The following is a 27,005-nucleotide window of genomic DNA, read 5'->3' on the forward strand; positions in this document are numbered from 1 at the left end:
ATCATGGCAGAAGAGAGGCCATTGACCAACATGTTGGAACAGGAATGGAGATAGGAATTAAAATGCTTGTCCACTGAGAAGTTCTGCTTTGTGTGGATGGAGTGGAGGTGCTTGACAGAGCGGTCCCCTAATTTATGTTGGGTCTCACCAATGTAGAGGAGGCCATATTGGGAGCACTGGATACAGTGGATGGCCCCAACAGATTCTCAGGTGAAGTTTTGCCTTACTTGGAAAGACTGTTTGGGGCCCCTGAATGGAGATGAGGGAGGAAGTAAATGGGTAGGTGTAGCAGTTCTACTGTTCGCAGGGATACGTGCCAGGAAGGAGACTAACAGGGAGCGAATAACTAGACAAGGGAAGCACAGAGGGAGTGATCCTTGTGGAAAGTGAAGAGCCAGGGGGAGGTAAAAATGTGTTTGATGGGCAGAGTCCCATTGAGGATGGTGGAAGTTGCAGAGAATGATGTGTTGGATGTGGAGGCTAATCGAGTGGTATGTGAAGACAGGAGGAACTCTATCCCTGTTAAGGTGGTGGGTGGATGGGTTGATGACTGCATTGGTGCTGCTTCATGCACCCATTCTGACCTTAATTTCATCAATGTTGCCTCCAGCTTTCACCTTTTTTCCCCTCCCTCTTCCCTCTTAGTAAAATGTTTTTCATTGGCTTAATTTCTTTTTTCCTTACTTGATCTGGAACTAGACACTTTGAAACAAATTAACATCAAATGGCCTCTCACCAAAAAATTTTGTAAATTATCCAGATTTTTTTTCCCAAATCACTCCATTTGTGCAGCAGTTGAAGGCTGATTGTATGACTCTTTTTCCATTAACACAAAGATTTCCCCAGTGGTCAATCCTCACTTGCATTCTATTTCTTCTCAAGAAAACACAGTTCAGAAGGAGGCCATTTAACCCATCAGATTTATGCTCTCACAGATTCTTCAGCAAGGGTTATCAATTCTCAAGTATTCTATTCTGGTCTGCTGTGATTGGCTTCCTTAGAGTTTTGCAATTCAAATTGTCCTGTTTCTAATTATACAATATAATAATCCAAGCTGCTAATACCACTACTTCCTCAATATCCGACTCAAATATTTGTGTTGTGTACAAGTTCACTTCTTGAACCTCTTTGTGTATAAAGTAAACCCTTAGTGAACTGAAATCTGATACCAACCAATAAAACTTAGGTTCAGCTTCACTTAGCTTACTCTATGCAACATATCTCGGTGTACTAAGACAAAAGCTTATATATTGTTGCCTGCTGATGTTAATGAGTGATCTTTTTGGCTTTAATAAATTGACATGTAACTATTAATATTAAAAATTAGTCATTTAAAATAATGGAAATAAGTTGAGCAATTAATATTGAAGGGATTAACTATTCCATATAGACAGGCACAATTTTTGACATTATCAAATTATTACAAGGTTTTCTCATTCCTTTGCAGAGCAGAAAGTCCAGTACTCTCATCCCAGGCACAACTGCAGCTCAATGTTTCAATCATAATTCTGAACCATGTACACGAATAACATCTATAGAAATAAATTAATTGAATATAATTGATAGTAGTTCTCTTGCAGTTCAGCAGGGGTCATGGTGATTTGGGGATGTTTGCCATTGTTTTGTTCTCTGGGATGTCAAGAACAGTACAGAGCAATGATGCTGTGTTGAAATAATTAGACCAGTAATTAAGTGTTTAACTCAACTAATCCCTTCTCCCTATACAATGCCCATAATTCCTCCATTCCCTGTGCACTCGTGTGCCTTTCTAAGAACCTTCGGAATGCCTTTGTCCTATTTGCCTCCGCTACCACCCCTGACAATGCATTCCAGTATCCACGAGTCTCGGTTGAAAATAAACTTGCCCCATACAACTCCTTTGAATTGAATTCCTCACACCTTAGATGTGTGCCCTCTAATATTTGATATTTTGACCCTGGTTCACCAGTTTTCTTCTCCACCTGTGCCTCTCACAATATTTGAACTCCCATCAGCTCTCCCCCCAGCCTCTGCCACTCCAGGAAAAATGATCCTTGTTTGCCCAAACTCTCCTTATAGCCCATGCCCTCTAATTCAGACAGCTTTCTGGTAAGCCACTTCTGCACCTTCTCCAAAACCTTCACAACTTTCCTGAAATGGGAAGATCAGAATTGATTGCGAACTCTAGATGCAACCTAACCAGAGATTTATAAGGCTGTAATATAACTTCCTGACTCTTGAACTCAGTGCCTCCACTAAGAAAGGCAAGCAAACCATACAGCTCCTTCAGCATTTCTTCTTTTCTTAGTATTAACTCAATTGTAGTTTATATTCATTGTGACAAGCTAGGTTAATGCAACAGATTTTGCTCGAATCTGCATTCAGAAGGCCTACGTTTCCCTCTGAAACAGGAAGTCTCTGGTTACCTTTTGAAAATGATGTTCAGTTTGCTTCAGAACAGTGTGTATTGCATCAAAACCCTAGCCTTGCATGAAAGAGCCAGTTTCAATTGCAAAGCCTGCTTATTTTTATTTGATGATACCACTCCTTGAGCGATTCTCAGTCACATTTGCCTCTGAATCTGATCACCACTGATTCTGCACACCATTTTGTCTCTTAGCATTTGTGAGAGTGTGTCGCCACATCTATAGTCCTGCAATAACTTCCTCAAATTGCCTTTAAACTTACTTCAATTTGCCTTTTAATCGCAAAGTACACATAAAACTTTGCATGTTATCGCTTGGCGTTGGGTTAAAGCTATTCTGCAACAAGTTCATAAAATCTTTAATAAAAACAGAAAATTCTGCTCCCTGGTCCTTAAACCAGACCTATTGCCCTATCACACATGCTGCTTCATCTGCTACATGTTTCAGCATTTACCGTTCTTAGTTCAGTTTTTAAATTATTCAACCTTCATGATAGGCTCATTCAAAAGATTAAGATGTATATCCCATGGTGACATCCACTAGTTGGATTCAGAATTGGTTTGCCCATAGAAGGCAAAGAGCAGTGGTTAATGGGACATTATTTGGCTTTTGGCTACAAGTCCATGCTTAGAGATCTGTACCTAATAAAGTGGCCACTGGGTGTATGTCTGCTGCATCCCATCCACTTCAATGTTTGACATGCTATGCATTCAAAAATATTCTTCCCCACACCATTGCAATGCATGGTTATCTGAGTTACTATTGCCTTCCTATCAGCTTGAAACAGTCTGGCCATTCTCCTCTGCCCTGTCTCATTAACAAGGTGTTTTTGTTCACAGGACTGCCACCCACTGCCACTCTCTGTAAACTGAGTCTGTTGTGCATGAAACTCCCAGGAGATAAGCAGTTTTTGAGATACTCAAATCACCCCTTCTGACACCAACAATCATTCCACGGTCAAAGTCACTTAGACCACTTTTCTTCTCCATTTTGATGTTTGGTCCAAATAACAACTGAATCTCTTGACCATATCTGAATGCTTTTATGCACTGAGTTGCTGCCACATGATCAGCTGATTAGATATCTTCATTAATGAGCAAGTGTACAAGGGTACCTAACAAAATGGCCACTACAATACAATGGTAAATGATAATACGGGCAAGTGAGTTAGCAATTTTACAGACAAAGACTAGCTTTGTGGATAGTGTAACAGATTGCCAAGGATACAGCAGGATATGAATCATCTGCAGATATGGATGGAAAAACAGCAGATGGAGATTCATTTATTTAATTGTGAGGGATCGCAGTTCAGGAGATCAAATGTAAGGATACACATTCAATGGAAAGAACCTAAACAGTCTTGATGGACAGACAGATGCTGGATCCAAGTCATTAGCTCCCTGAAAGTGGCTGTTCAGTTTGATTGCATGGTAAAGCAAGCAGATGGTGAACTTGCTTTTATTAGTGGAGGCACTGAGTTCATGAGTCAGGCTGTTGTAGCTTTTTTATTTTAGTATTACATGCAATACTGCAGAAACCACTCTTCCGAGGCTGCATCTGAAAGACTGCATTAATTTCTGGTTGTTCCACTATAGGAAGGATGTAGAGGTTTCAGAGAGTGGGTAGAAGGTGTTGAGGAACATTAGGTAGAATAGAAGACCTGATGGACACATTTCAGTTTATTGTAAGAGGCAAGAGAAGAGATTGCAAGGGCCTTGACAGAGATATTTTTGTCCTCTCTAGTCACAGGCAAGGATCCAGAGGACTGGAAAATAGCCAGTGTTGATACTCTATTTAAGAATGGATCTAGAGGCAACCCAGAAAATTAGAGGCTGTGGGGAACAGGAGGTGGGGCTTACATCAGTGGTAGCGAATTTATTGGAAAAGATTCTTAGGGGTAGAATCTGCCTGCATCTGGAAAAGCATAGACTATGGGATAGTTATCATGGAAGGTCATTCTTACAGACTTAAGTGAGGATGTGATAAAGCTAATTCATGAGGGGAGGACAATGATGTTGTATAAGGTTTGAAGAAAGTTTTCAAGAAGGTCTCTCACAGTAGGCAGACCCAGACAATTAAGGTACTTGAGATCCATGGAGACTTGAGAGATTGGATTTAAAATGGGCTTAGCTGAAGAAGACAGAGCATAGTGTTAATCTGACTGGAGTTCTGTGGCAAATAGGTTCTGCAAGCTCATGCTGAGACCGATGTTGCTTGTAATATGTAAATGATTTGGACAAAAGATTGCAGCTGCAGAAAATTCTCAAGAGGGAGGGTGAGCAGCCAAAAGTCATGGTGCACATACTGTAGGTAGAAATGAGGAAGAGTTCCTGTGCAGCAAGTACAGGGAGTTAGGGAAGAGGCTGAAGTGCAGGAACCCCAGTAGTCATCTCTGGATTACTCCCTGTAGCATCCGCTAGTCAGGGCAGGAACGGCATGACAGTACAGATGAATGAATGGCTGAGGAAGTGGTGCAGGGGGCAGGGTTTCAGATTTCTGGAACAGTGGGATCTTTTCTGGGGAAGGTATGACTTCTACAAAAAAGAATGGGCAACAGTTGAATGCGAGGGGGACCAATATTGCTAGAGCTGTTGAGAAGGTTTTAAATTAAGTTGGTAGGGGAATGGGAACCAGAGTGATATGGCTAGGGCAGTTGGTATACGAGTCGATGCAATGTGTAATGAGATAGTGAGGATGGACAGGCAAATGATAGGGCAAAATTAACATGGGGCCAAAATTAAAAAGGCTTTGAATACAGGACTGAATGTGTTACATTTGAATGTATGCAGTATATGGAATAAGGTAAATGATCTTGTAGTGCATTTAAAGATTGGTAGGTATGATGTTGTGGACATCTGAGACATGATGAAAGAAGATTATAGTTGGGAGCTTGACATTCAAGGATACACTTTGTATTGAAAGGATAGGCAGGTACATAGAGCTCTGTTGGTAAAAAATGAAATCAGATCCTTAGAAACAGGTGACATTGGATCAGAAGATGTAGAGTCCTTGTGGGCAGAGTTAAGAAACTGCAAAGATAAAAAGACCCTGATGAGACTTATACACAGGCATAGCCAAGATGTGGGATTGGAATTACAATAAGAATTAGAAAAGGAATGTAAAGAGGGCAATGTTATAATAGTCATTGGGAATTTCGTTGTGCAAGTTGATTGGGACAGTTAGATTGGTGCTAGATCCCAAGAGGGAGAGTTTGTAGAATGCCTATGAGATGGCTTTCTGGAGTAACTTGTGGTTGAGCCCACTAAAGGCAAGGCAATTCTGGATTGGGTGTTGTGCAATGAATCAGATCAGAGCTTAAGGTTAAGGAACCCTTGAGACATTGATCATAATATGATAGAATTCACCTTGCAGTTTGAGTGAAAGAAGATAAAGTCAGATGTATCAGCATTGCTGTGGAGTAAAGGCAATTACAGAAGCATGAGAAAGGAGTTGGCCAAAGGTGATTGGAAAAGGACATGCATAGTGAGGATGGCAAATCAGCAATGGCTGGAGTTTCACAGGGCAATTCAGAGGTGCAGATTAGATACATCCCAATGATGAAGTAGTATTCTAAAGGCAGAATAAAAGCAAAAAAGAGAGCATTTACTATAGCAAAAATTAATGGGAATTTAAAGAATTAGGAAGCTTTAATAACAGAAGACAACTAAAAAAAGTCATAAAGAGAGAAAAGATGAAAAATGAAGGTAAGCTAGTGAATAATATCAAAGAGAATACCAAAGGTTTTTTCAGATATATAGAGAAAGTTGAGAATAGATATTGGAGCACTGGAGAATGATGCTGTAGAGGTAGTAATGGAAGATGAAGAAATGGTGAATGAGCTTAATAAGAATTTTGCATCGATCCTCACTGTGGAAGACATTAGCAGAAATTTGAGAGTGTCCAGGGGCAGAAGTGAGTGTAGTTGCTACTACTAAGGAAAAGTGTGGGAAGCTGAATGGTGTGAAGGTAGATAAATCATCTGGACCAAATGGACTACACCCCAGGGTTCTGAAGAGGTAGCTGAAAACATTGTGGAAGCATTAGATCTTTGAAGAATCACTAGATTCAGGAATGGTTTCAGAGGACTGGAAAATTGCAAATGTCACTCTATTAAGACCATAAAATAGACAAGCAGAATTAGGCCATTTGACCCATCAAATCTGCTCTGCCATTCAATCATGGCTGATCATTTCTTCCCTTCCTCAGCCTCCCCTCATAACCTTTGATGCTGTGTCCAATGAAGAATCTATCAAGCTCTGCCTTAAATACACCCAGTGACCTGGCCCCCATAGATGGCTATGGTAGTAAATTCCACAAAATCGCCACCTTGTGGCTAAAGAAATTTCTCTGTATCTCTGTTTTAAATGGATGCCCCTCTATCCTTAGGCTGTGCTCTCTTGTCCTGGATGTTCCCACCACTGGAAATTTGCTTTCCAATATTAACTCTGTGTAGACCTTTCAACGTTCAAAAGATTTGAATGAGATCCCTCCATTCTTCTAAATTCCAGAAAGTACAGAACCAGAGCCATCAAATGTTCCTCATATGACAACCTTTCATTCCCAGAATCATCCTTGTGAACCTCTTCTGAACCTTCTCCAATGCCAGCACATCTCTTCTTAGATGAGAAGCCCAAAACTGTTCACAATACTCAAGCTGAGGACTCACTGGTGCCAAATAAAGCCTCAGTATCACATCTCTTGTATTCTTGACCTCTTGAGATGAATGCTAACATTGCATTTGCTTTCCTCGTCACCGACACTACCTGCAAGTTTACCTTTAGGGTGTTCTGCACAAGGACTTCCAAGTCCCTTTGCATCTCAGATTTTTGGATTTTCTCCCCATTTAGAAAATAGTCTGCACATTTATATCTACCACCAAAGTGCATGACCATGCACTTACCAGCATTGTATTTCATTTGCCACTCTCTTGCCCATTCTCCTAATCTTTATAAGAAAGGAGGGAGGAAGGCAAAAGAAATGAATTTCAGCTAGTTTGCCTGACTTCAGTGGTTGGGAAGATCTTGGAGTCCATTATTAAGGTTGAAGCTTCAGGGTGCTTGGAGGCACATGATAAAGGAAGCCAAGGTCAGCAGGAACCAAAGTACGAGAGTAAAGGAACCCTTTTCTGGTTGGGTGCCACTGACTAGTGGTTTTCTGCAGGGATCAGTAGCACAGCTTCTTTTCACATTCTATGTCAATGACTTGGATGATGGAATTGATGGCTTTGTGGCCAGGTTTGTGGATGATACAAATAAAGATGGCAGGCAGGTAATGTTAAGGAAGCAGGGAGTCTGCAGAAGAACTTTGCCAGATTGGGAGAAAGGGCAAAAAGTGGCAGATGGAATATAGTGTAGGGAAGTGTACAGTCATCCAGTTTGGTAGAAGGATTAAAAGTGTAGACTATTTTCTAAATGTGGAGAAAATTCAAAAATGAGTGGTGTAAAGGAACTCAGAAGTCATTGTGCAAGATTCCCTAATGGTTAACTTGCAGGTTGAGTCAGTGGCAAGAAAGGAAAATGTGATGTTAGCATTCATTTTGAGAGGACTAGAATATAGGAGCAAGGATGTAATGCTGAGGCTTTATAAGCCATGGTCAGACTGCACTTAGAGTATTATGAAGAGTTTTGTGTCCCTTGATTAAAAGATGTGCTTACTTTGGAGAGGATCCAAAGGAGGTTCATCAGAATGATTCCAGGAATGAAAGTACTAACATACGTGAAGCATTTGATGCCTCTGGGCCTGTACTCACTGGAGTTTCGAAGAATGAGGAGGGATCTCATTGAAACCGATCAAGTATTGAAAAGCCTAGATAGAGTGGATGTAAAAAGGATGTTTTTTATAGTGGGTGAATCTAGGACTAGAGGGCACAGACTCAGAATAGAGGAACCTTTATTTAGAACAGAGAAGAGAAGGGATTTCTTAAGCCTGGTGACTCTATGGAATTCTTTGTGATGACAGCTGAGAGGCCAAGTCATTGGGTATATTTAAAAGGTTAATAGGTTTTTGGTTATTCAGGGTGTCAAAGATTATGGAGAGAGGGCAGGAGAATAGGGTTGAGAGAGATAATTAATCAGCCATGATGGAATGGCAGAGCAGACTCAATGGGCCAAGTGGCCTAATTCTGCTCCTATGTTTATGATCATATTATGGCCTAAAAAAAAGAGTTGGGCTGATTAGCAAGTATGTTAATGAGACAAAAATTGACAGAGTAGTGGATACTGAGGAAGCTTGTCAAAGGATTCAGCAGGATGTAGACCAATTGAAATGCAGGCAGAGAAATGGCAGATAGAATTTACTATGGACATGTGTGAGGTGCTGCACTTTGGCAGGTCAAATACAAGGGGAAAGAGTGGGATAAATGGCAGAATCCTTAGGAGCACCTGATTTATAGAGAGATCTTGGGGTGTAGATCCATAGCTCTTTGAAAGTGGCAACACCAGTTGATAGGGTGGTAAAAAGGCATATGGTATATTTGCCTTCAACTGTCAGGGTGAGTATAAAAGTTGGGAAGTTAATGATGCAGTTGAACAAAACTTTGGTTAAGCCACATTTAGATTATTGCTTGCAGTTCTAGTTGCTAAACTATAGGAAGTATGTGGACTCTTTGGAGAAGATACAGAAGGGGCTCACCAGGATATTGCCTGAATTAGGAAGTAATTCTGGTTGGACAAACTGGGACTCTTTCCCCTGGAGTGTGAGGCCAAGGGAGGGTAGAGAGTCAGAGTCCTTTTTCCAATGTGGAAATATCAAATACTCAATGGCATAACTTTAAGGTGAAAGGGGGAAGGTTTAAAAAGGAAAGTTGAGTGGAGATCTTCACTAGTGAATGAAGTTAATTATTCCTGAAAGGACTACACCCAGTTCAAGAGAAGGTAAATGTCATTACAAACGCTCACGCCCTAAAATGTAACTGAGCTGACTTCATAGCTGAAATTTTTAAATTATCATAATAAATTTTTTTGAAATCCTGCAATGTTCTTAGATCTTCAAATCAACTGCCACTAAAAGATTTAAGTAAAAAAAAATCAATCAACACCACCTCTTTCATAATGTTGATATGTTTCAGGATAACATTGTTCTCTTCCTTGAACTCACTGGTTCCCATATATGCCTCCATGGAAAAGACAGATAGAGAGAAAAAGTACGAAGTGCAAAGTAAATTTATTATAAAAGTACATTCATGTCAGCATGTACAACCCTGAGATTCATTTTCTTGTGGGCATACACAGTAAATCCAATTAACACAATAGCATCAATGAAAGACCGCAGTCAACAGGACGGACAAACAACAAGTATGCAAAAGACAACAAGATACGATAGACAGAAAAAGAGTCCATGACAGTGAGTCCATAGGTTGTGGGATCAGTTCAGTGTTGCTGTGAGTGAAGTTATCTGCTCTGGTTCAGAAGCCTGATAGTTGAGGGTTAATAACTGTTCCCGAACCTGGTGGTGTGGGTCCTGAGGCTTCTGTGCCTTCTTCATGCTGGCCAGGCTGTTAGGGGTCACTGATGATGGATGCTGCTTTCCTGTAACAATGCTCCATGTTGATATGTTCAACAGGGGGTGGGGAGGGGAGGGGAAAGAGTGCTTTACCTGTGATGGACTGGGCTGTACCCAGTACTTTTTGTAGGATTTTCTGTTCAAGAGAATTAGTGTTTCCATACCAGGCCGTGATGCAAGCAGTCAATATATTCTTGTTAAAATTTTAGATGTTATGCCAAGTCTTTGAAACCTTCTAAGGAAGTGGAAATTGTGGTGCTTTTTTGGTAATTGCACTTCATGCTGGGCCCAGGACAGATCCTCTGTAATGATAACACTGAAGCATTGACAGTTTCCACCCTCTCCACCTCTGATCCTCTGAAGAGGACTGGCTCATTAACTTTCAATTCCCTTCTCCTGAAGTCAATAATCAGCTCCTTGGTCTTGCTGACATTGAGGGAGAGGTTGTTGTTCTGGCACCACTCAGCCAGATTTTCAATCTCCCTCCTACCTGCTGATTTGTCACCACCTTTGATTTGGTCAACAACAGTGATGTCGTCAGCAGATTTAAGTACAGCACTGGAGCTATGGTCAGTCTCACAGACACAAGTACAAAGCAAGTAGAGCTGGGGCAAATCACACGGCCTTGTGATGCAACTCTGCTGATGGAGATCGTGGAGGATCATATAGCAGCGTGATGTTGTGCCAAACCTTTAACCTACTCGAAGATCAATCTAATCCTTCCCTTCCATAACCCTCCATTTGTTTTTCATCCAGGTGCCCAAGAGTCTCTTAAATATCCCTAATGTATCTGCCTGTCACCACCCCCGGTGGTACATTTCAAGTATTTACCACTTTGCCAAAAAAAATTACCTCTGACATCTCCTCCATATTTTCCTCTAGACACTTTAAAGTTATGCCCCCTTATATTAGTCATTTCCACCCTGGGACATAGTGTCTGGCTGTCCACTCTATTTATGCCTCTTAACATCTTGTACACCTCGATGAAATTCTGTCTCATCATTCTTCATTCCAAAGAGAGAAGTTCTAGCTTGCTCAACCTATCCTTATAAGGCACACTTTCATCTGCACTACTTTTAAAGCTCTCACATTCTTCCTATAATGAAGTAACCAGACTGAGTACAATACTCCAAGTGTGGTTTCATCAGTTTTATAGGCTGCACCATTGCCTCATGGCTCTTGAACTCAATTACTGACTAATGAAGGCAAACACACCTTATACCTTCTCAAAAACCCTATCAAGTTGCTCTGTGATACTAAGGGATCTATATCCAGTATCCCTTTGTCCTCCACACAGCTAAGAACTTTGCCATTAACTCTACAGTGTATTCTACCTTATAGTTTGATCTTCCAAAGTGAATTATTTCACATTTCTCTGGATTGAATTCCATCTGCCACTTCTTAACCCAGCTCTATATCCTATCAATGTCCTGTTGAACCTAAGACATCCTTTTACACTATCTATAAAGCCATTGACTTTTGTGTCATTTGCAAACTTACTAACCCACCCTTGTACTTCCTCAGACAAGTCGATTACAAAAATCACAAAGATCAGAGGTACCAGAACAGATCCTTTTGGAACACCACTGATCATGGACTTCCAGGCAGAATATGCTCCATCTTACTACCACCTTCTGCCTTTTGTGGGCAGGCCAGTTCTGAATCCACACAGCCAAATTTTCCTGGATCCCATGCTTCCCGATTTTCTGAATGAGCCTACTATGAGGAACCTTGTCAAATGTTTTGTCAATTCCTCAAAGAGTTCAATCAGGCTCTTGAAGCATGACCTACTCTTCACAAAGCCATGTTGACTATCCCTAATCAGGCTATGCTTCTCCAAATGTGTGTAAATCCTCTCTCTAATAATCTTCTCCAACAGTTTACCCACCACTGGCCTAGGGCTCTTTGGTCTATAATTCCCAGGATTATCACTATTACCTTCAATAAATTAATAATATTTTCTTTCCCCAATCATCTGGTACTATTCCTCTGGCCAGTGAGAATGCAACGATCATCCCCAAGGACTTACCCTAATGTTCCAGCATATCCTCTTTCTTAACATCAAGATATTCCAGCATATTACCATGCTCTACACTCACCTCACATTCATCAAGGTTCCTCTTACTGGTGAATACTGAAGCTAAACATTCATTAAGGGCTTCAGCTCCAGCACATTTCCTCTCTTATCCCTGATTGGCCCTACTATCAAGATCGTCATATGACCATAAGGTAAAGGAGCAGAATTAGGCCATTTGGCCCATTGCGTCTTCTCCACCATTTTATCATAACTGATCCAATTTTCCTCTCAGCCCCATTCTCCTGTCTTCTCCCTATATCTCTTCATGCCCTGACCAATCAATAAATTATCAACCTCTACCTTATATACGTAAAGACTTGGCCTCCACAACTACCTGTGGCAAAGAATTCCACAGATTCACCAGTCTCTGGCTGAAGAAATTACTCCTCATCTCCATTCTAAAAGGACACCCCTCAATTCTGTGCATGTGTCTTCTGGTCTTGACTCTCCCATCATAGGAAACATCCTCTCCACATCTACAAATGTACTCTATTGAGATCTTTCACCATTCAATAGGATTCAATGAGGTCACCCCTCATTCTTCTGAATTCCAATGCATACAGGCCCAGAGCCATTCTTCATACTTCACACTCTTCATATGACAAGCCATTCAACCTTGGAAGCATTTTTGTGAACCTAATTTGAACCTTCTCCAGTTTCAGTACATCCTTTCTAAGATAAGGGGTCCAAAACTGCTTGCAATACTCCAAGTGAGGCCTCACTACATTACATCCTTGCTTTTATATTCTAGAACTCTTGAAATGAATGCTAACATTGCTTATGCCTTCATCACCAGAGACTCAACCTGCAAATTAACCTTTAGGGAATCCTACACAAGAACTCCCAGGTCCCTTTGCACCTCAGATTTTTGTATTTTCTCTCCATTTAGAAAATAGTCAACCCTTTTATTTGTTCTACCGAAGTGCATGACCGTACATTTCTCGACACTATATTCCATTTGCCATTGCTTTGCCCATTCTGATAAGCTGTTCAAGTCCTCTGTAGCCTCTGTACTTCCTCAAAACTACCTGCCCTTCACCTATCTTCATACTGTCTGCAACATTTGCAACAAAGTCATCAATTCCATCATCCAACTTATTGATGTATAATTTAAAAAGAATCAGTCCCAACACCAATCCTTGTGGAACACCATTATTCATTGGCAGTCAACTAGAAAAGGCTCCCTTTATTCCCACTCTTTGCCTCCTGCCAATCAGCCATTGTTTTATCCATGCTAGGATCTTCCTGTAATATCATGGGCTCATAGCTTGTTAAGCAGCCTCACATGTGGCACCTTGTCAAAGGCCTTCTGAAAATCCAAGTACACAATGTCAACTAATTCTCCTTTGTCTATCCTGATTGTTACTTCTTCAGAGAGTTGCCACAGATTTGTCAAGCAAGAGTCATCTTTCTGTTCTTTACATACGTGTAAAATGCCTTAGAATTTTCCTAATCCTACTTGCCAAGGCCTTCTCGCGTCCCCTTGTAGCTCTCTTCAATACATTTTTAAGCTCCTACCTGGCTACCTTGTAACACTCTAGAGCCCTGTTTGATCTTTGCTTCCTAACCCTTAAGAATGCTTCTTTCTTCTTGTCGACTAGATGTTGACTATTCCATCGTTTCCCTGCCTCAATGGGACAAACCTATGCAGAACTCCATGCAAGTGCTCCTGAAATAACTTCACATTTCCATTGTGCACTTCCCTAAGTACATCAGTTCCCAAAGTATAAATGATAAGTATTAATCTAAGTCCTTGCTAATCTCCTGTGTCTTCACACTCACTCTTAAGGGTATTTACTGACTCCCCAGTTACCATTTCACACTTACTATACACAAAAAATATTTTAGGATTCTCCTTTACTTTCCTTCTTAAGTGTATAACCCTTAAGTCCTCAAGGGACTTACTTGAACTCAGCTGCCTGTACCTGACATATGTTTCCTTGCTCTTGTTGGCCCTGAATTTTTCCTTTTAAAAGCCTCCTGCTTGCCAGATGTCCTTTTACCCACTGACAACCACTCCCAATCAACCTTCGCAATTTCCCATCTAATGCCATCAAAATTAGCCTATCCCAATTTAGTACTAAAACTTATGAACTGGTCCCAACTTTTGCCATGCCTAATTTAAACCTAATAGAATTATGATAATCAGCTATTTGCCCAGGTGCTGACAGAAGGCCTAGTGTAGTTCCTTCTCTAGTAGGGTTATCTAGATATTACCTCAAAAGACACCCGGACAAACTTAATAAATTCTGCCTCATCTCATTACTTGGCACAATAGCAGTCTCAGTTAATATTAGGGAAGTTACGTTAAAATCATCCTTAAGAACCTTATTATTCCCACACATCTGTAATTTCCCTACATATTTGTTCTTCTAATTCCCACTGACTAGTGTGGGCACCTATAACATAATCACATCAAGGTGATCACCCCTTTCTCGTTTCCAAGTTCTACTCGTAAAGCCTTGCTGGACATCCCACCTCTCATCCCCCACCCCCAAGATATTCTTAATAAGTATTACTGTGATATTTCTCCCTAACCAATATAGTAACTTTCTTCCTCTCTTACCTCTATCTCTATTATGCTAGAAATAGCTGGAGCCTGGAACACTGGGCTGTCAGTCCTAGCCATCTATCAACCATGCTTCTGTAATACAGGCCCCTGTAGCAGAGTCCATTCCTGTGAACTGTTTATAGTCCAAACAGTTTTCAACTTGGAATATGGCCACAAACTGAGTTCCTACATGACAGAAGACTACAGCTGACACATCCACAATTGCTCACTGGTATGTATGGGCTGTACATTTAGCTGGGCTTGCACACGATGGGAAGGGCCTGGAGCTATAGTATCACAATCCCATGTGCAAATCTGTGCCCTGAGTTTACCTGCCTTACTCATCAATTTTCTTCATTAAAATACATGCTGTTTTGCCTATCAGACATGCCGAGCTCCATGTCGTGTCTCTGCCTACTGGACTTGCTCTTTTCAGACACATGAGATTCTGCAGTTGCTGGAAATCCAGAGCAACATACACAAAATGCTGGAGGAACTCAGCAGGTCAGGTAGCATTTATAGAAATGAATAAACAGTTAATGTTTCAGGCCAAGACCCTTCATCAGGACTGAAAAGGAAAAGGGAAGATGCAGAAGGTGGAGGGAGGGGAAGGAGGACAAGCTAGAAGGTCATAGGTTAAGCCAGGTGGGGGTTGGGAGGTAGGGTCAATATAAACTGCAGGGAGGTAATAGGTGGAATAGGTAAAGGGCTGAAGAAGAAGAAATCTGATAGGAGAGGAGAGTGGACCATGGAAGGAGGGTTACAAGAGGGAGGATTTGGCAAGAGGGAAAACAAATTACCAGAAGTTGGAGAAATTGATGTTCATGCCATGAGCTTGGATACTACCTGGACAGAATATGAGGTGTTGCTCCTCCAACCTGAGTGTAGCCTCACCATGGCAGAAGAGGGCCATGGTCTGACAGGTCAGAACGGAAATGGGGATAGGGATTAAAATGGTTGGTCATCAGGAAATTTCGCAGAGGTACTCGACAAAAAAAACACTCATTTTAACCTCTGTATTTGCTTTAACTTCATCTGCTGCAGAACTACTTCAGGGTCCCACCGCAACCACCCACCCCCAATTGCTAGATTAGTTTAAACCCTCCCAAGAACCTCTAGCAAGTCTCCCCACCAGGGTATTGGTTCCCCTCCAGTTCAGGTGCAACCCATCCCTCCACGTCAGCTCACCTCCACCCTTTAAGAGATTCCAGTTGTCCAAGAACTTGAAGCCCTCCTTTCTGCACCATCTGTTCAGCAACACATTTATTTGCCCACCTTCCTAATCACACCTTCACTGGTGCATGGCACTGTGTTATCCAGAGAATACAACTCGAGAGATCCTACCTTTTAACATCTGCAACTCTCTAGATTCACTCTGCAAGATGTCATCCTATTTTCTATACATGTTGTTAGTACCAATATGTACAGCAACCTCTGGCTGCTTGTTCCTCCCCTTGAGGGTGTTTATTTATTTACTTAAAGATACAGCACAGAACAGGCCCTTCCAGCCCAATGAACCACCTATTTAACCCTTGCATAATCACAGGAGAACTTACCATGAACAATTAATCTATTAACTGGTACATCTTTGGAATGTGTAAGGAAACCAGAGAACCAGGAAAAAACCCATGTGGTCACAGGGAGAATGTACAAACTCCTTACAGATGGGGCAGGAATTGAATTCTGAACTCTGACACCCTGAACTGTAGAAGCACCGTGCTAACAGCTATGCTACTGTGGTGCCCTCCCATTTCTTTTTAAACTAAAAATATAATTTATTGCTACAGTCAGGTCACAGAAATGTTAGAAAAATTAATCTGGAAGATAATCCCACGTTTCTTTTAAGGACAATGGAAAACAACCACAATTTTTCCATTCATTTATAGTACACATGTTTTGCATTAGACAATATAAAATAATGAGGGCATCCAATGCAAATGTTCAGAGACACCCTTGACCCTGGCACCCAGGGGGCAATGCATTACCCTGACCTCCCAGTCAACTGGGGTGATATACTGTATCCGGTGCTCCCGATGTGGCCATTTGTACATTGGGGAGACCCGCCGCAGACTGGGAGACCGTTTCGCCGAACACCGGTGCTCAGTCTTCCAGCAGTGGCGGGATCTCCCTGTGGCCACACACTTCAATTCCACAGACCACTCCCACTCCGGCATGTCTGTCCATGGCCTCCTCTACCGTCAAAGTGAGGCCACATGCAGGTCGATGGAGCAATACCTTATCTCCCGCCTAGGTAGCCTCCTACCTGCCAGCATCCAACTCACAGACCTCCATTGATACCCCTGCCCCCCCTTACCCCCATCCCTATCTGTTATTTTAGTCTGGTTCTCTTTCTCTCTCTTTTTTCCCCCCCTCACTATAATCTCCCTCCAGCTCTACCTTTCTTTCTCTTTTATTTCCCATAATTCTCCACCTTCCCCCTAGCCCATTTCCCTCCAGCCTATCACTTCCTAGCTCTCTACTTTATCCCTCCCCCCACTTCTTATCCCCCCTCAACCATCCCATGTTACTTCACTCCTGATGAAGGGTTTCGGCCCGAAACATCGTCACTACCTCCTCCCATAGATGCTGTCTGGCCTGCTGAGTTCTGCCAGCATTTTGTGTTTTTGTTTTCATCTATATAATATGCTTGTTTCTGATGGCGATGACCACAGGGTAATCCTGCAAACACTGTCTACACCTTCTTTCTTCCTGGTAGTTACCCAAATGCCTGTTGCTTGTACCTTTGGAATGCCAGTCTCAATAAAGCTGCTGTCTATGTTACTCTAAGCATCATGGATGCTCCTGAGTGAGTCCAGCTGCAGCTCCAGTTAGTTGCCTAATGTGGTCAGTTAAGAGCTCGTACTAGATGAACTTCCCATAGACATAGACCAGATAATCTGGAAGTTTCCTGGATCTCTCATATTCTGCAGGAGGATCACAAAACTACCCTAACTGCCATTTCTAAATCATCAAGACCATGGAGAAAGTAATTGATCTTACCTTGCCTTGCATTGCTCATCCTCTTTGCTGAAGCTTGTATTGACAAAACTCCAGTTCTTAACCCTCAAATTCAGTAATTCAACCACAAAACAGTCACCACACAATGGCTACACCAAAAATGTTAAAAGGTAGATATGGAAAGCAGCCCATTTTGCATTATTCTCAGGTTCATTTTTCCATTGACAACATATTACCAATAATCTGAAAACTTTATGGGTTTTTAATTGACTCTCTGATTTAAAAGTTATTCTGAATAAAATTGGAAGAAACACCGTGTAATTTCATCATTTATAATCACAAAGAAGGAATGACAGCACTCATACTTCATTTGGAGTTTGAGGAGATTTGGTATGTCTCTAAGACTAAGGAATTTCTACACAGGTATGGTGGAGAGCATGCGGACTGGTGTGGAGGTGAGAGAGGAGGAAAGTTACTATGTAAAGGATCACAAGAGGCTGCAGAGGGTTGCAAACTCAGCCAGCTCCATCACGGGCACAACCCTCTCACTATCGAGGATAGCTTCAAAAGGCGGTGCCTCAGGAAGCCGGCATCCATCACTAAAGACCCTCACTATTCAGGACATGCCCTCTTCTCATTACTATCATCAGGAAGGAGGTACAGGAGACTGAAGATCCACACACTGTTTTGGGAGTATATCCTTCCCCCCACCATCAGATTCTGAATGGACTATGTATACCACTTCACTACTCCTTTATTACTCTGTTTAGTTTTTGTAATGATTGTCAGTTGTATGTCTTGCATTGTACTGCTGCCACCAAAGAACATATTTCATGATATATGTCAATGCCTTCTGTTTTTAAAAAGCTTCCCAATCCTCTAACTTCCTACTACCTTTTGCTAAATTATATGTCCTCTCTTTGGATTTTATGCTGTCTTTGACTTCTCTTGACAGCCTCATCCTTTCTTTAGAATACTACTTCATCTTTGGGATGTATCCCATCCTGTGCCTTCCAAAATGCCCTGAAACTCCAGCCAACGATGTTCTGCCTTCCTCCTTGCTAATATCTCCTTCCAATCAATTTTGGTTAACACCTCTGTTATGCCTCTGTATTTTCCTTTACTCCACTGTGAATCTGATGCATCTGACTTCGTCTTCTCCCTCTAAAACTGCAGGGTGAATTCTATCATATTATGATCACGGCCTCCTCCCAAGAGTTCCTTTACCTTAAGCTTCCTAATCAAATCTGGTTCATTATGCAACACCCAAACCAGAATCGCTCAGCTGGAGAGTTTAACATCGGTAGCTGAGCGAAGGGCGCTGAGTAGGCTACGGTCAATTATGGAAAACCCTGAACATCCTCTACATAGCACCATCCAGAGACAGAGAAGCAGGTTCAGCGACAGGTTACTGTCGATGCAATGTTCCTCAGACAGGATGAAGAGGTCAATACTCCCCAATGCCATTAGGCTTTACAATTCAACTGCCAGGACTTAAGAACTTTTTTTTTTAAAGCTATTATTAATGCTTTTTGAGTTAGTGATTTAGATGCATATCATATTATTACTGAGTTAAGTATTGTATGTAATGAGTTTTTGCTACAACAAGTGTATGGGACATTGGAAAAAATGTTGAATTTCCCCATGGGGATGAATAAAGTATCTATCTATCTATCTATCTATCTACTCTTAGTGAGCTCAACCACAAGCTGCTCCACAAAGGCATCTCATAAGCATTCTACAAATTCCCTCTCTTGGGATCTAATACCAACCCGATCTTCCCTATCTACCTGCACATGCAAATCCCCATGACTATTGTAACATTGCCTTTTTGACATGCCTTTTCTATCTTCCATTGTAATTTCTATCCCACATCCTGGCAACTGTTCTGATGAATGTTAAGTCTACCCACTTTACACCCAGCTATGATCTTCTCTCAGCCATGACTCAGCGACGCCCACAACATCATAGTGCCCATCTCTAAATATGCTGCAAGATCATCTACCTATTTCCGCATACTGCATGTGCAGACAACAGGACAGTCTGCGGCAAAAAGATAGAGAGGAGGGAGGCTTGTCTTGAAAAAGAAACTAATATGAATCAATTGCTTAGTCTTCTTCTGACTATCCATCCCAAAGGATGATAATAGTTCCTTCCAGTCAGTTAGTGGGGAAACCCCACTCCTCAGAAAGGAACAGCGTGTGTGTGAATGGATTTTAGGTGAGTAGGGGTTTGCACACGTCCAGACCGACCCTCTCGACATCCCCTCCCGGATCCAATGGCATAGTGCAGTCCAAGATGGCTGGGGGACATTCTGTTGCAGTGAATAGCCAGACCAAGCTTCGATGCAAGGGATGCCCTTTCCGTGCTTCATGGCACGTGTTTGCTAGATGGCCGTTGACCCTACGAGAGGGGTCATCCGCCCTTTGACAGGTCTTGTTTTTCATCCTGCAGGGTGTCTAGCCACCCTCCTCACCAGGCAAGCCTGGGGTGGGGGGGGGGGGGGGAGCTGGTTTAGTCGCCGACCACCTGACCATGCGACAGGTAGTACTAAGTTATGTGGTACCAGTAGCACTCAGACAAGTGACCTGACAGGCTTAGAACGCAAATAGGCAGTTTTCCATTGCTTTGCTGCTGAATAGGATAGGCTCACTGAAGTGTAAATCCTCGCGCAAGTTGGTGACGGACATCGGTGGTGGGGAAAATGCTAGAGTCGGTTATCAAAGATGTGATAACAGCACATTTGGAAAGCGGTGAAATCATCAGACAAAGTCAGCATGGATCTGTGAAAGGAAAATCATGTCTGATGAATCTTATAGAATTTTTTGAGGATGTAACTAATAGAGTGGATAGGGCAGAGCCAGTGGATGTGGTATATTTAGATTTTCAAAAGGCTTTTGACAAGGTCCCACACAGGAGATTAGTGTGTAAACTTAAAGAGCACGGTATTGGGAGTATGGTATTGATGTGGATAGAGAATGGGTTGGCAGACAGGAAGCAGAGAGTGGGAATAAACGGGACCTTTTCAGAATGGCAGGCAGTGACTAGTGGGGTATTGCAAGGCTCAGTGCTGGGACCCCAGTTGTTTACAATATATATTAATGATTTAGATGAGGGAATTAAATGCAGCATCTCCAAGTTTGCAGATGACATGAAGCTGGGCGGTGGTGTTAGCTGTGAGGAGGATGCTAAGAGGATGCAGGGTGACTTGGATAGGTTAGGCGAGTGGGCAAATTCATGGCAGATTCAATTTAATGTGGATAAATGTGAGGTTATCCACTTTGGTGGCAAGAACAGGAAAACAGATTATTATCTGAACGGTGGCCGATTAGGAAAAGGGGAGGTGCAACGAAACCTGGGTGTCATTGTACACCAGTCATTGAAAGTGGGCATGCAGGTACAGCAGGCAGTGAAAAAGGCAAATGGTATGTTGGCATTCATAGCAAAAGGATTTGAGTACAGGAGCAAGGAGGTTCTACTGCAGTTGTACAAGGCCTTGGTGAGACCACACCTGGAGTATTGTGCGCAGTTTTGGTCTCCTAACTGAGGAAAGACATTCTTGCCATAGAGGGAGTAGAAAGAAGGTTCACCAGATTGATTCCTGGGATGGCAAGACTTTCATATGAAGAAAGACTGGATCGACTGGGCTTATACTCGCTGGAATTTAGAAGATTGAGGGGGGATCTTATTGAAACGTATAAAATTCTAAAGGGATTGGACAGGCTAGATGCAGGAAGATTGTTCCCGATGTTGGGGAAGTCCAGAATGAGGGGTCACAGTTTAAGGATAAAGGGGAAGCCTTTTAGGACAGAGATGAGGAAAAACTTCTTCACACAGGGAGTGGTGAATCTGTGGAATTCTCTGCCACAGGGAACAGTTGAGGCCAGTTCATTGGCTAAATTTAAGAGGGAGTTAGATATGGCCCTTGTGGCTAAGGGGACCAGGAAGTATGGAGAGAAAGCAGGTACAGGGTTCTGAGTTGGATGATCAGCCATGATCATACTGAATGGTGGTGCAGGCTCGAAGGGCCAAATGGCCTACTCCTGCACCTATTTTCTATGTTTCTATGTTTCCTCAGTGCAATTGCACACTTTAAATATTTAAGCATTTAATTAAGGAAAGCTTTGAACCTTTTCTTTCTGCAGTCAGCTGCATTGAAATGTTTATTTAATTCAATGCAGCAGAGTTCATGCCTGACTTTGCCTAAACTAGTCAATTAGATTTGAACAGTTTATTTATTTTTAAAATAACTCACTGTATTTTTCTTGACTCCATTCAGCCAATGGACCAATTCTGGCCCAAAAAGTATATTACTTGCTTGTAAGCCTTGCTAAATGTTAAACATGTTCTGTGCATAGATTCAAACCAATTCACATCACTTAGTCTCAGAAAAATTAATAGGTATTTCTTGAGGATATATTGCATTTGTTCTTCATCCATAGAAAGGACTGTTTTTGTTAATCATCCTGAATAGCTCTGGAAAAGGTGATAATAGCCATATTGTTGAACAATCATAGACCTTGTGATGAAGCTACTCCAACAATGCAATTTGGTAGAGTGCTCGAATAGTTAAATGCAAAGATAATAGGATTAGTGTTATAGTTCCATGTCAAGAAGGCATGTGACTTGGAGGAGAACCTTTTGGGGATTTCCTGCTGTCTTTCTTCTGGAGTTCATAAGTTGTGGAAACACCATGGCATGGCACTAAACAATGTATGTTGCAGGTGCTTGGGTAGAAGAAGTAAGATAGAATTATTGTTTACACAAGAATGTGGATCCCCATTAAGTGGGCTGCTTTAGAAGCCCCTTGCTTAAATGGGCTTCTGAAGTATTGCTACACCAGTAATAGTCAAAGCAAATCACTCCGGCGAATTCATCACTTATGCCCTAAAGATGAAGCAGCATTGTGAAGAAGCATTGTGGAGTCAGAAGCAGAGACAGTCGCCACTCTGTTTTTGATTTGCTCTTGTAGTCATAGCAATTAAGCTTCTGGTCATTGGAAACCTCTCAAGGTGGTACTTGTCACTATTCTGTATAGAAGAACAATCTACTGTATACAACGCACAAAGCATCTGTACTATTAGAAATCTTAAAAAGATTTACAAGGAAAAGGTCAGTGACATTGCCTAACCTCCCTGCTGGAATTTTGCATCCTGCTGGATTCTCATCAAGTGCTCCTGAACTCTGTAATTGCCAAGAATATGAAGTAAAATGAGTTTCCTAAATCAGTGGAAAGCAAAATGTGAAAGATAACAGAAGCAATAATACTTTCTGTGGATATATGAAATAAATTTAAATGATTATATCCCACTGAACTCATTGCATTGGAATAATAATCAAATATTCAATAAATGTATTATTGTATATTTGTTTATATTAAATCATAGTTATGTTAAATAACCAGCACCATTCTTTTTCAACCAGCATCCAATTGCAAAAAAATGTCTACAATGCTGTCTTACCTTTGCACTGGTTTTGATCATTAAGTGTAAAGCCACGTGCACATCTCCACGGCAGGAAGCGAGGTAGATTTGGATAGACCCGTTGAGTTGGATCAGGGACACGAGCAGGAGCAGGAGTGGTTGTGGGTACAATCCTACTTTCAACACTACTATTTGTGATAATAATAGCTGATCTAGGCAGACACAAGTATCCTCCGTAATGGTTTATACATTTCATTTCTCCTTTGCATGCACCTGGAATAGTCTCACATTCATCAATATCTGAAAAACAATAAAACAAAAAAAACACTTAAAAAGTGAAAGACTATTTTCTAAAGAAAATAAAAAGGTCAGATATTACTGCACAGAATCACAGAGAAGTTAATGGTGCACTAGAAGAAATCTGATCAGCCCCATTCCCCCCATCCAACAGTGGGAGTGTGCATCTTCGACTTTGATATGTTAAGTTTTTAAAAACACATGCCCATAATGTTGATGGAAATTTGAATTAGCATACCTTGGAAAAAAGAGGCTTAGTTATGATGTGTATAATGCAATGTTTATATGATTTCCACGTGTACATTCTGCATATATCTCATGTCACTCTTGGGACATTCATGCAGAACTTGGTCTTTTCAAGACATGCAAGTCCTGCTTCAGAGTAAGTTACTTGACCAGATTCTACCAAGCAGTCTTAGGCTTCATAAAGCTCTAATATAAAAACTTACTCTTTGTAGTACCATTCCCTTCATGCAATTCCTCTTTAAATTTTGACCTCCATATCCAACTGCTAGCCTACAGTCTTCAGCAGATGTTCAAGCCTCCAAATTATGCCAACAACTTTCAAGGTCCCAATCTCCATAATTTACCACCTCTCTCTCCCTCTCTATCACTTTCACGGCTCTCCCAGAGATTCTTGATCTGAACCTTTGACCTACCTCCTTTCCTTTGTAGTTCTGCAATGGTGGAGTAAGTGGAGAGTAGGTAATTATATGAGCCTCTTCAATTGTACATAACAGCTTGGGTTGTGTGGAACAAAATTTTGATGTGGTAGATCTCCAGAAAACGTAAATGAAATTTATGAAATGAAATGAAATTTTAGTCTCATTGATAGCCGGTTGCTGGGTGAATGATCTGAAGGATTGTTGAGGATTTCTCCTACCCATCCCACAATCTTTTTGATCCACTCCCATTAGGAAGGAGGTACAGGAGCATCAGGACTAGGATTGCCAGACTAGATATCTCAGGCTATGAGACTAATGAATACCTTGCCACTGCTGAGGTCTTATCACTAGGCCAGTGAGCTGTTTACCTGTGCTGCAAACTACATGCACTTTGAATTATATTTTATTAACTTATTTGTGGTAATATTTTGTTTTATGTTCTGTGTGTGATGATTGTTTTGTGGGTGCACCGTGGTCTGAAGGAACATCGTTTCCTTTGCTTGTATATATGTACAGTCAGATGGCAATAAATCTAAACTTGAAAGAACACTCCCATAACCAAGGAGACTAAAGGATGAAGAAATAAGCAGTGGAAGGACCAAGGAAATGGGGTAATTCAACTTCAAAACAGGGAAGCAAGACAAACAGCCAAGAAGAAAGTCAGATCTTGGTTTGGTTTCAGGATGCTGATCAAATTACGCATCAGCAATGATATGTTTTATTCAGGATTTTTTTTTGAAAAACTGTCATTTATTTTCTTAAGTATTAAAATTGGCATTGAATGATAATGTAAATATATTTCCAATACCTTTGTTAAATTTCTGCAGATACAATTATTGACTTCTAGAATTCAGTTATATTTATTATTGATCATTCATAAATATTGTCAAATACTTCATCACCATTAGTTCTGATGTCATTACAATATGATATGAAAATTACAGAAAAATGGAAAAGTTAAAAAGTGAAATGGAGATAAACTTGAAATCCCAGTTTCTCTTATTTTACTATCTTACCTCTGCACTGTTGCTTTTCAGGATCCCATTGATAACCATCTGTACACTGCTGTAGGAATATAAAGGCAAAAAAAGTTTCAAAGTTCAGCACACATTTGCATTAATTGGTTAATAATAATAGTTTGGAACATACCAAAAAAACTTAAATTAAGAGAACTGTCATTTTCTAAGTCAGCAATGTTTTCAGAAAGGAGCAACTATCAAATGCGTTAAAAGTGTAAATTTATTGAATTATAAATTACTATAAATGTGTCCTTGCAGTAGCTGATTTAATTGTAATAAATCTTATGTGGTCCTTAACGTTCAGTTCTTCAAGATATCTTACCGTATATGTGATGGTTTCACTAGTCTCTTGTGAGGATGTACTGTGCAAAATAAATGTCACCAGCAAACACCAATGCAGCATCTTGTATCTAAAGAACAACAATAATTTATAATCACTAACAAAATACAAGTTTTGCAGTGTTTTTATAATGAGTCTACATTTATCATTTGAGAATGCATGATAAACATAAAGGACTTTTTAACACATATTTTGGAATGAGTTCAAGTTTAATCTAACAACATTTGTACAAGTCTTGACAAGCAGCAGAGAACAGTGAGGAGAAGCAAGCATTCATGGTTTTCCAAATTCATATCAGATTATTAATGATTCAAAAATATTCCCTCATTCAGTGATTTCAAAATTCCTTCTATGTTTAACCACTTGGTTTTCACATATGATAATTATCTTTTTCATTTCCATACATTTGTGAATATCCATGACCATATTTTAGGTGCATTCAGAAAGAGATTACCAGATAGTTAAAATGAAAATAAACACCCATAAAAGTAAAAAGCACATGGAATTACAACCAGAATCCAAATTATATTTATCTTATTCATTTATTTAAACGTTATCGAAATATACTTGTATTACCTTTAATGACAGCGGACTTCACAGCTCTTTAAAATTCTCTGTTCGAGTTTAGCTGTTTTTTTTTTAAAACCAGATCAGGAGTGCAGTGCTGAGTATGTGACTTGCAGTGGTTTATGAGGAAGATCTTGTGCGGCAGTGGTGTTGCTCCCTCTGCAGGTTCACAGGCTAACCACAATACCCAAACTGATAACAGAAGAGCGAACTACAAACCCTTCAGGAGCAGTTAACGAGAGTCTTGCTGCAACTGCAGTCATCAGGTGATACCGCTGCTCGCTGCCTATATAGTGAAGGCAGGCGGGACCAGCAATCAGTGATCTGTCATCCCACAATCAAATGGGGTTGTAAACTAATAGTGGCATACTTGTGGGTTGCTTTGGAATAAAGCTACTGCCTGTAAAATTGAATGCTTCTCCAAATATAAGCGATAGACTTCGTCATCGGCAGTTGATAGAAAATATAAGCAACAAAATCAATTTTCACCGTGTGTGGTATTTTCCATTGACTCAAGCCCCTACACTTGACAAGTCTTAAAATATGTTGACATAAATAATTTTCTTGGAATTAGACGAGAATGAACTGAAAACGATACTACAATGTATCTGAGTGGGCAAGTTATCGGAAGTTTGTTAAAAAGCTCAAGCCCGCATTTGCAGTTGTGAAACGGCCTCTGTTTGCACTGCTCCTTGACTCTGAGAGCCAAGAACAACACACAACTCCAGCCCAGCATGTGGGTGATTTACTACGACAACCTTTGGCTGGCGCGACCGAGAGGTTCATCCAAGCAATGAATAATAAAATACAAATAAACGCGGTGAGCTCGACCACCTCCAGTTCGAAGCCTTTCTGACAAGCGGCACGAGCTCCTAGGTCAGCGTTCTTCTCTGCAGTGATGAATGAGCAGTTCTTTTTCTGAAGAGGAGGGAAATATAGATATTGAAATTAATAAACCGCGAGAAAGTCACGGGTATCTTCGCAGCACCGTTATATCTTCTACGATGTCTCTCAATTGTCTCCCAAAGAAAGGCAACTTTCAGCAGTGTGCCAGAATTATAGAACCATTACTCTTATCAGCCACGCAAGATGAGTGATGTTGAAAGTCACCTTGAACAGAGTGAAACTACAGGTAGAAGAAGTAATTGCTGAAGAACAGGCTGGATTCAGAAGTGGAAGAAGTACAACAAAACACATATTCAA

The 27,005-nt window shown here is 41.0% G+C and overlaps 1 protein-coding gene across 1 annotated transcript in view; it reads right to left on the reverse strand.

Moving 5' to 3' along the window:
• LOC140730501 (EGF-containing fibulin-like extracellular matrix protein 1) overlaps window positions 1–26,113 on the reverse strand; it is a 100,550-nt gene extending 74,437 nt beyond the window's left edge. Inside the window, exons 1-4 of the mRNA XM_073051032.1 lie at window positions 25,812–26,113; window positions 25,218–25,305; window positions 24,893–24,941; window positions 22,954–23,214 (exon numbers count right to left, since the gene is read on the reverse strand). Of these exons, the coding sequence (XP_072907133.1) occupies window positions 22,954–23,214; window positions 24,893–24,941; window positions 25,218–25,298 (391 nt within the window). The 5' untranslated portion in view covers window positions 25,299–25,305; window positions 25,812–26,113. The remainder of the gene's footprint in view (window positions 1–22,953; window positions 23,215–24,892; window positions 24,942–25,217; window positions 25,306–25,811) is intronic.
• Between the last annotated feature and the right edge of the window lie 892 nt (window positions 26,114–27,005).

Source organism: Hemitrygon akajei, chromosome 7, assembly GCF_048418815.1.
Source record: "Hemitrygon akajei chromosome 7, sHemAka1.3, whole genome shotgun sequence".
In the NCBI taxonomy this organism is placed as follows: domain Eukaryota; kingdom Metazoa; phylum Chordata; class Chondrichthyes; order Myliobatiformes; family Dasyatidae; genus Hemitrygon; species Hemitrygon akajei.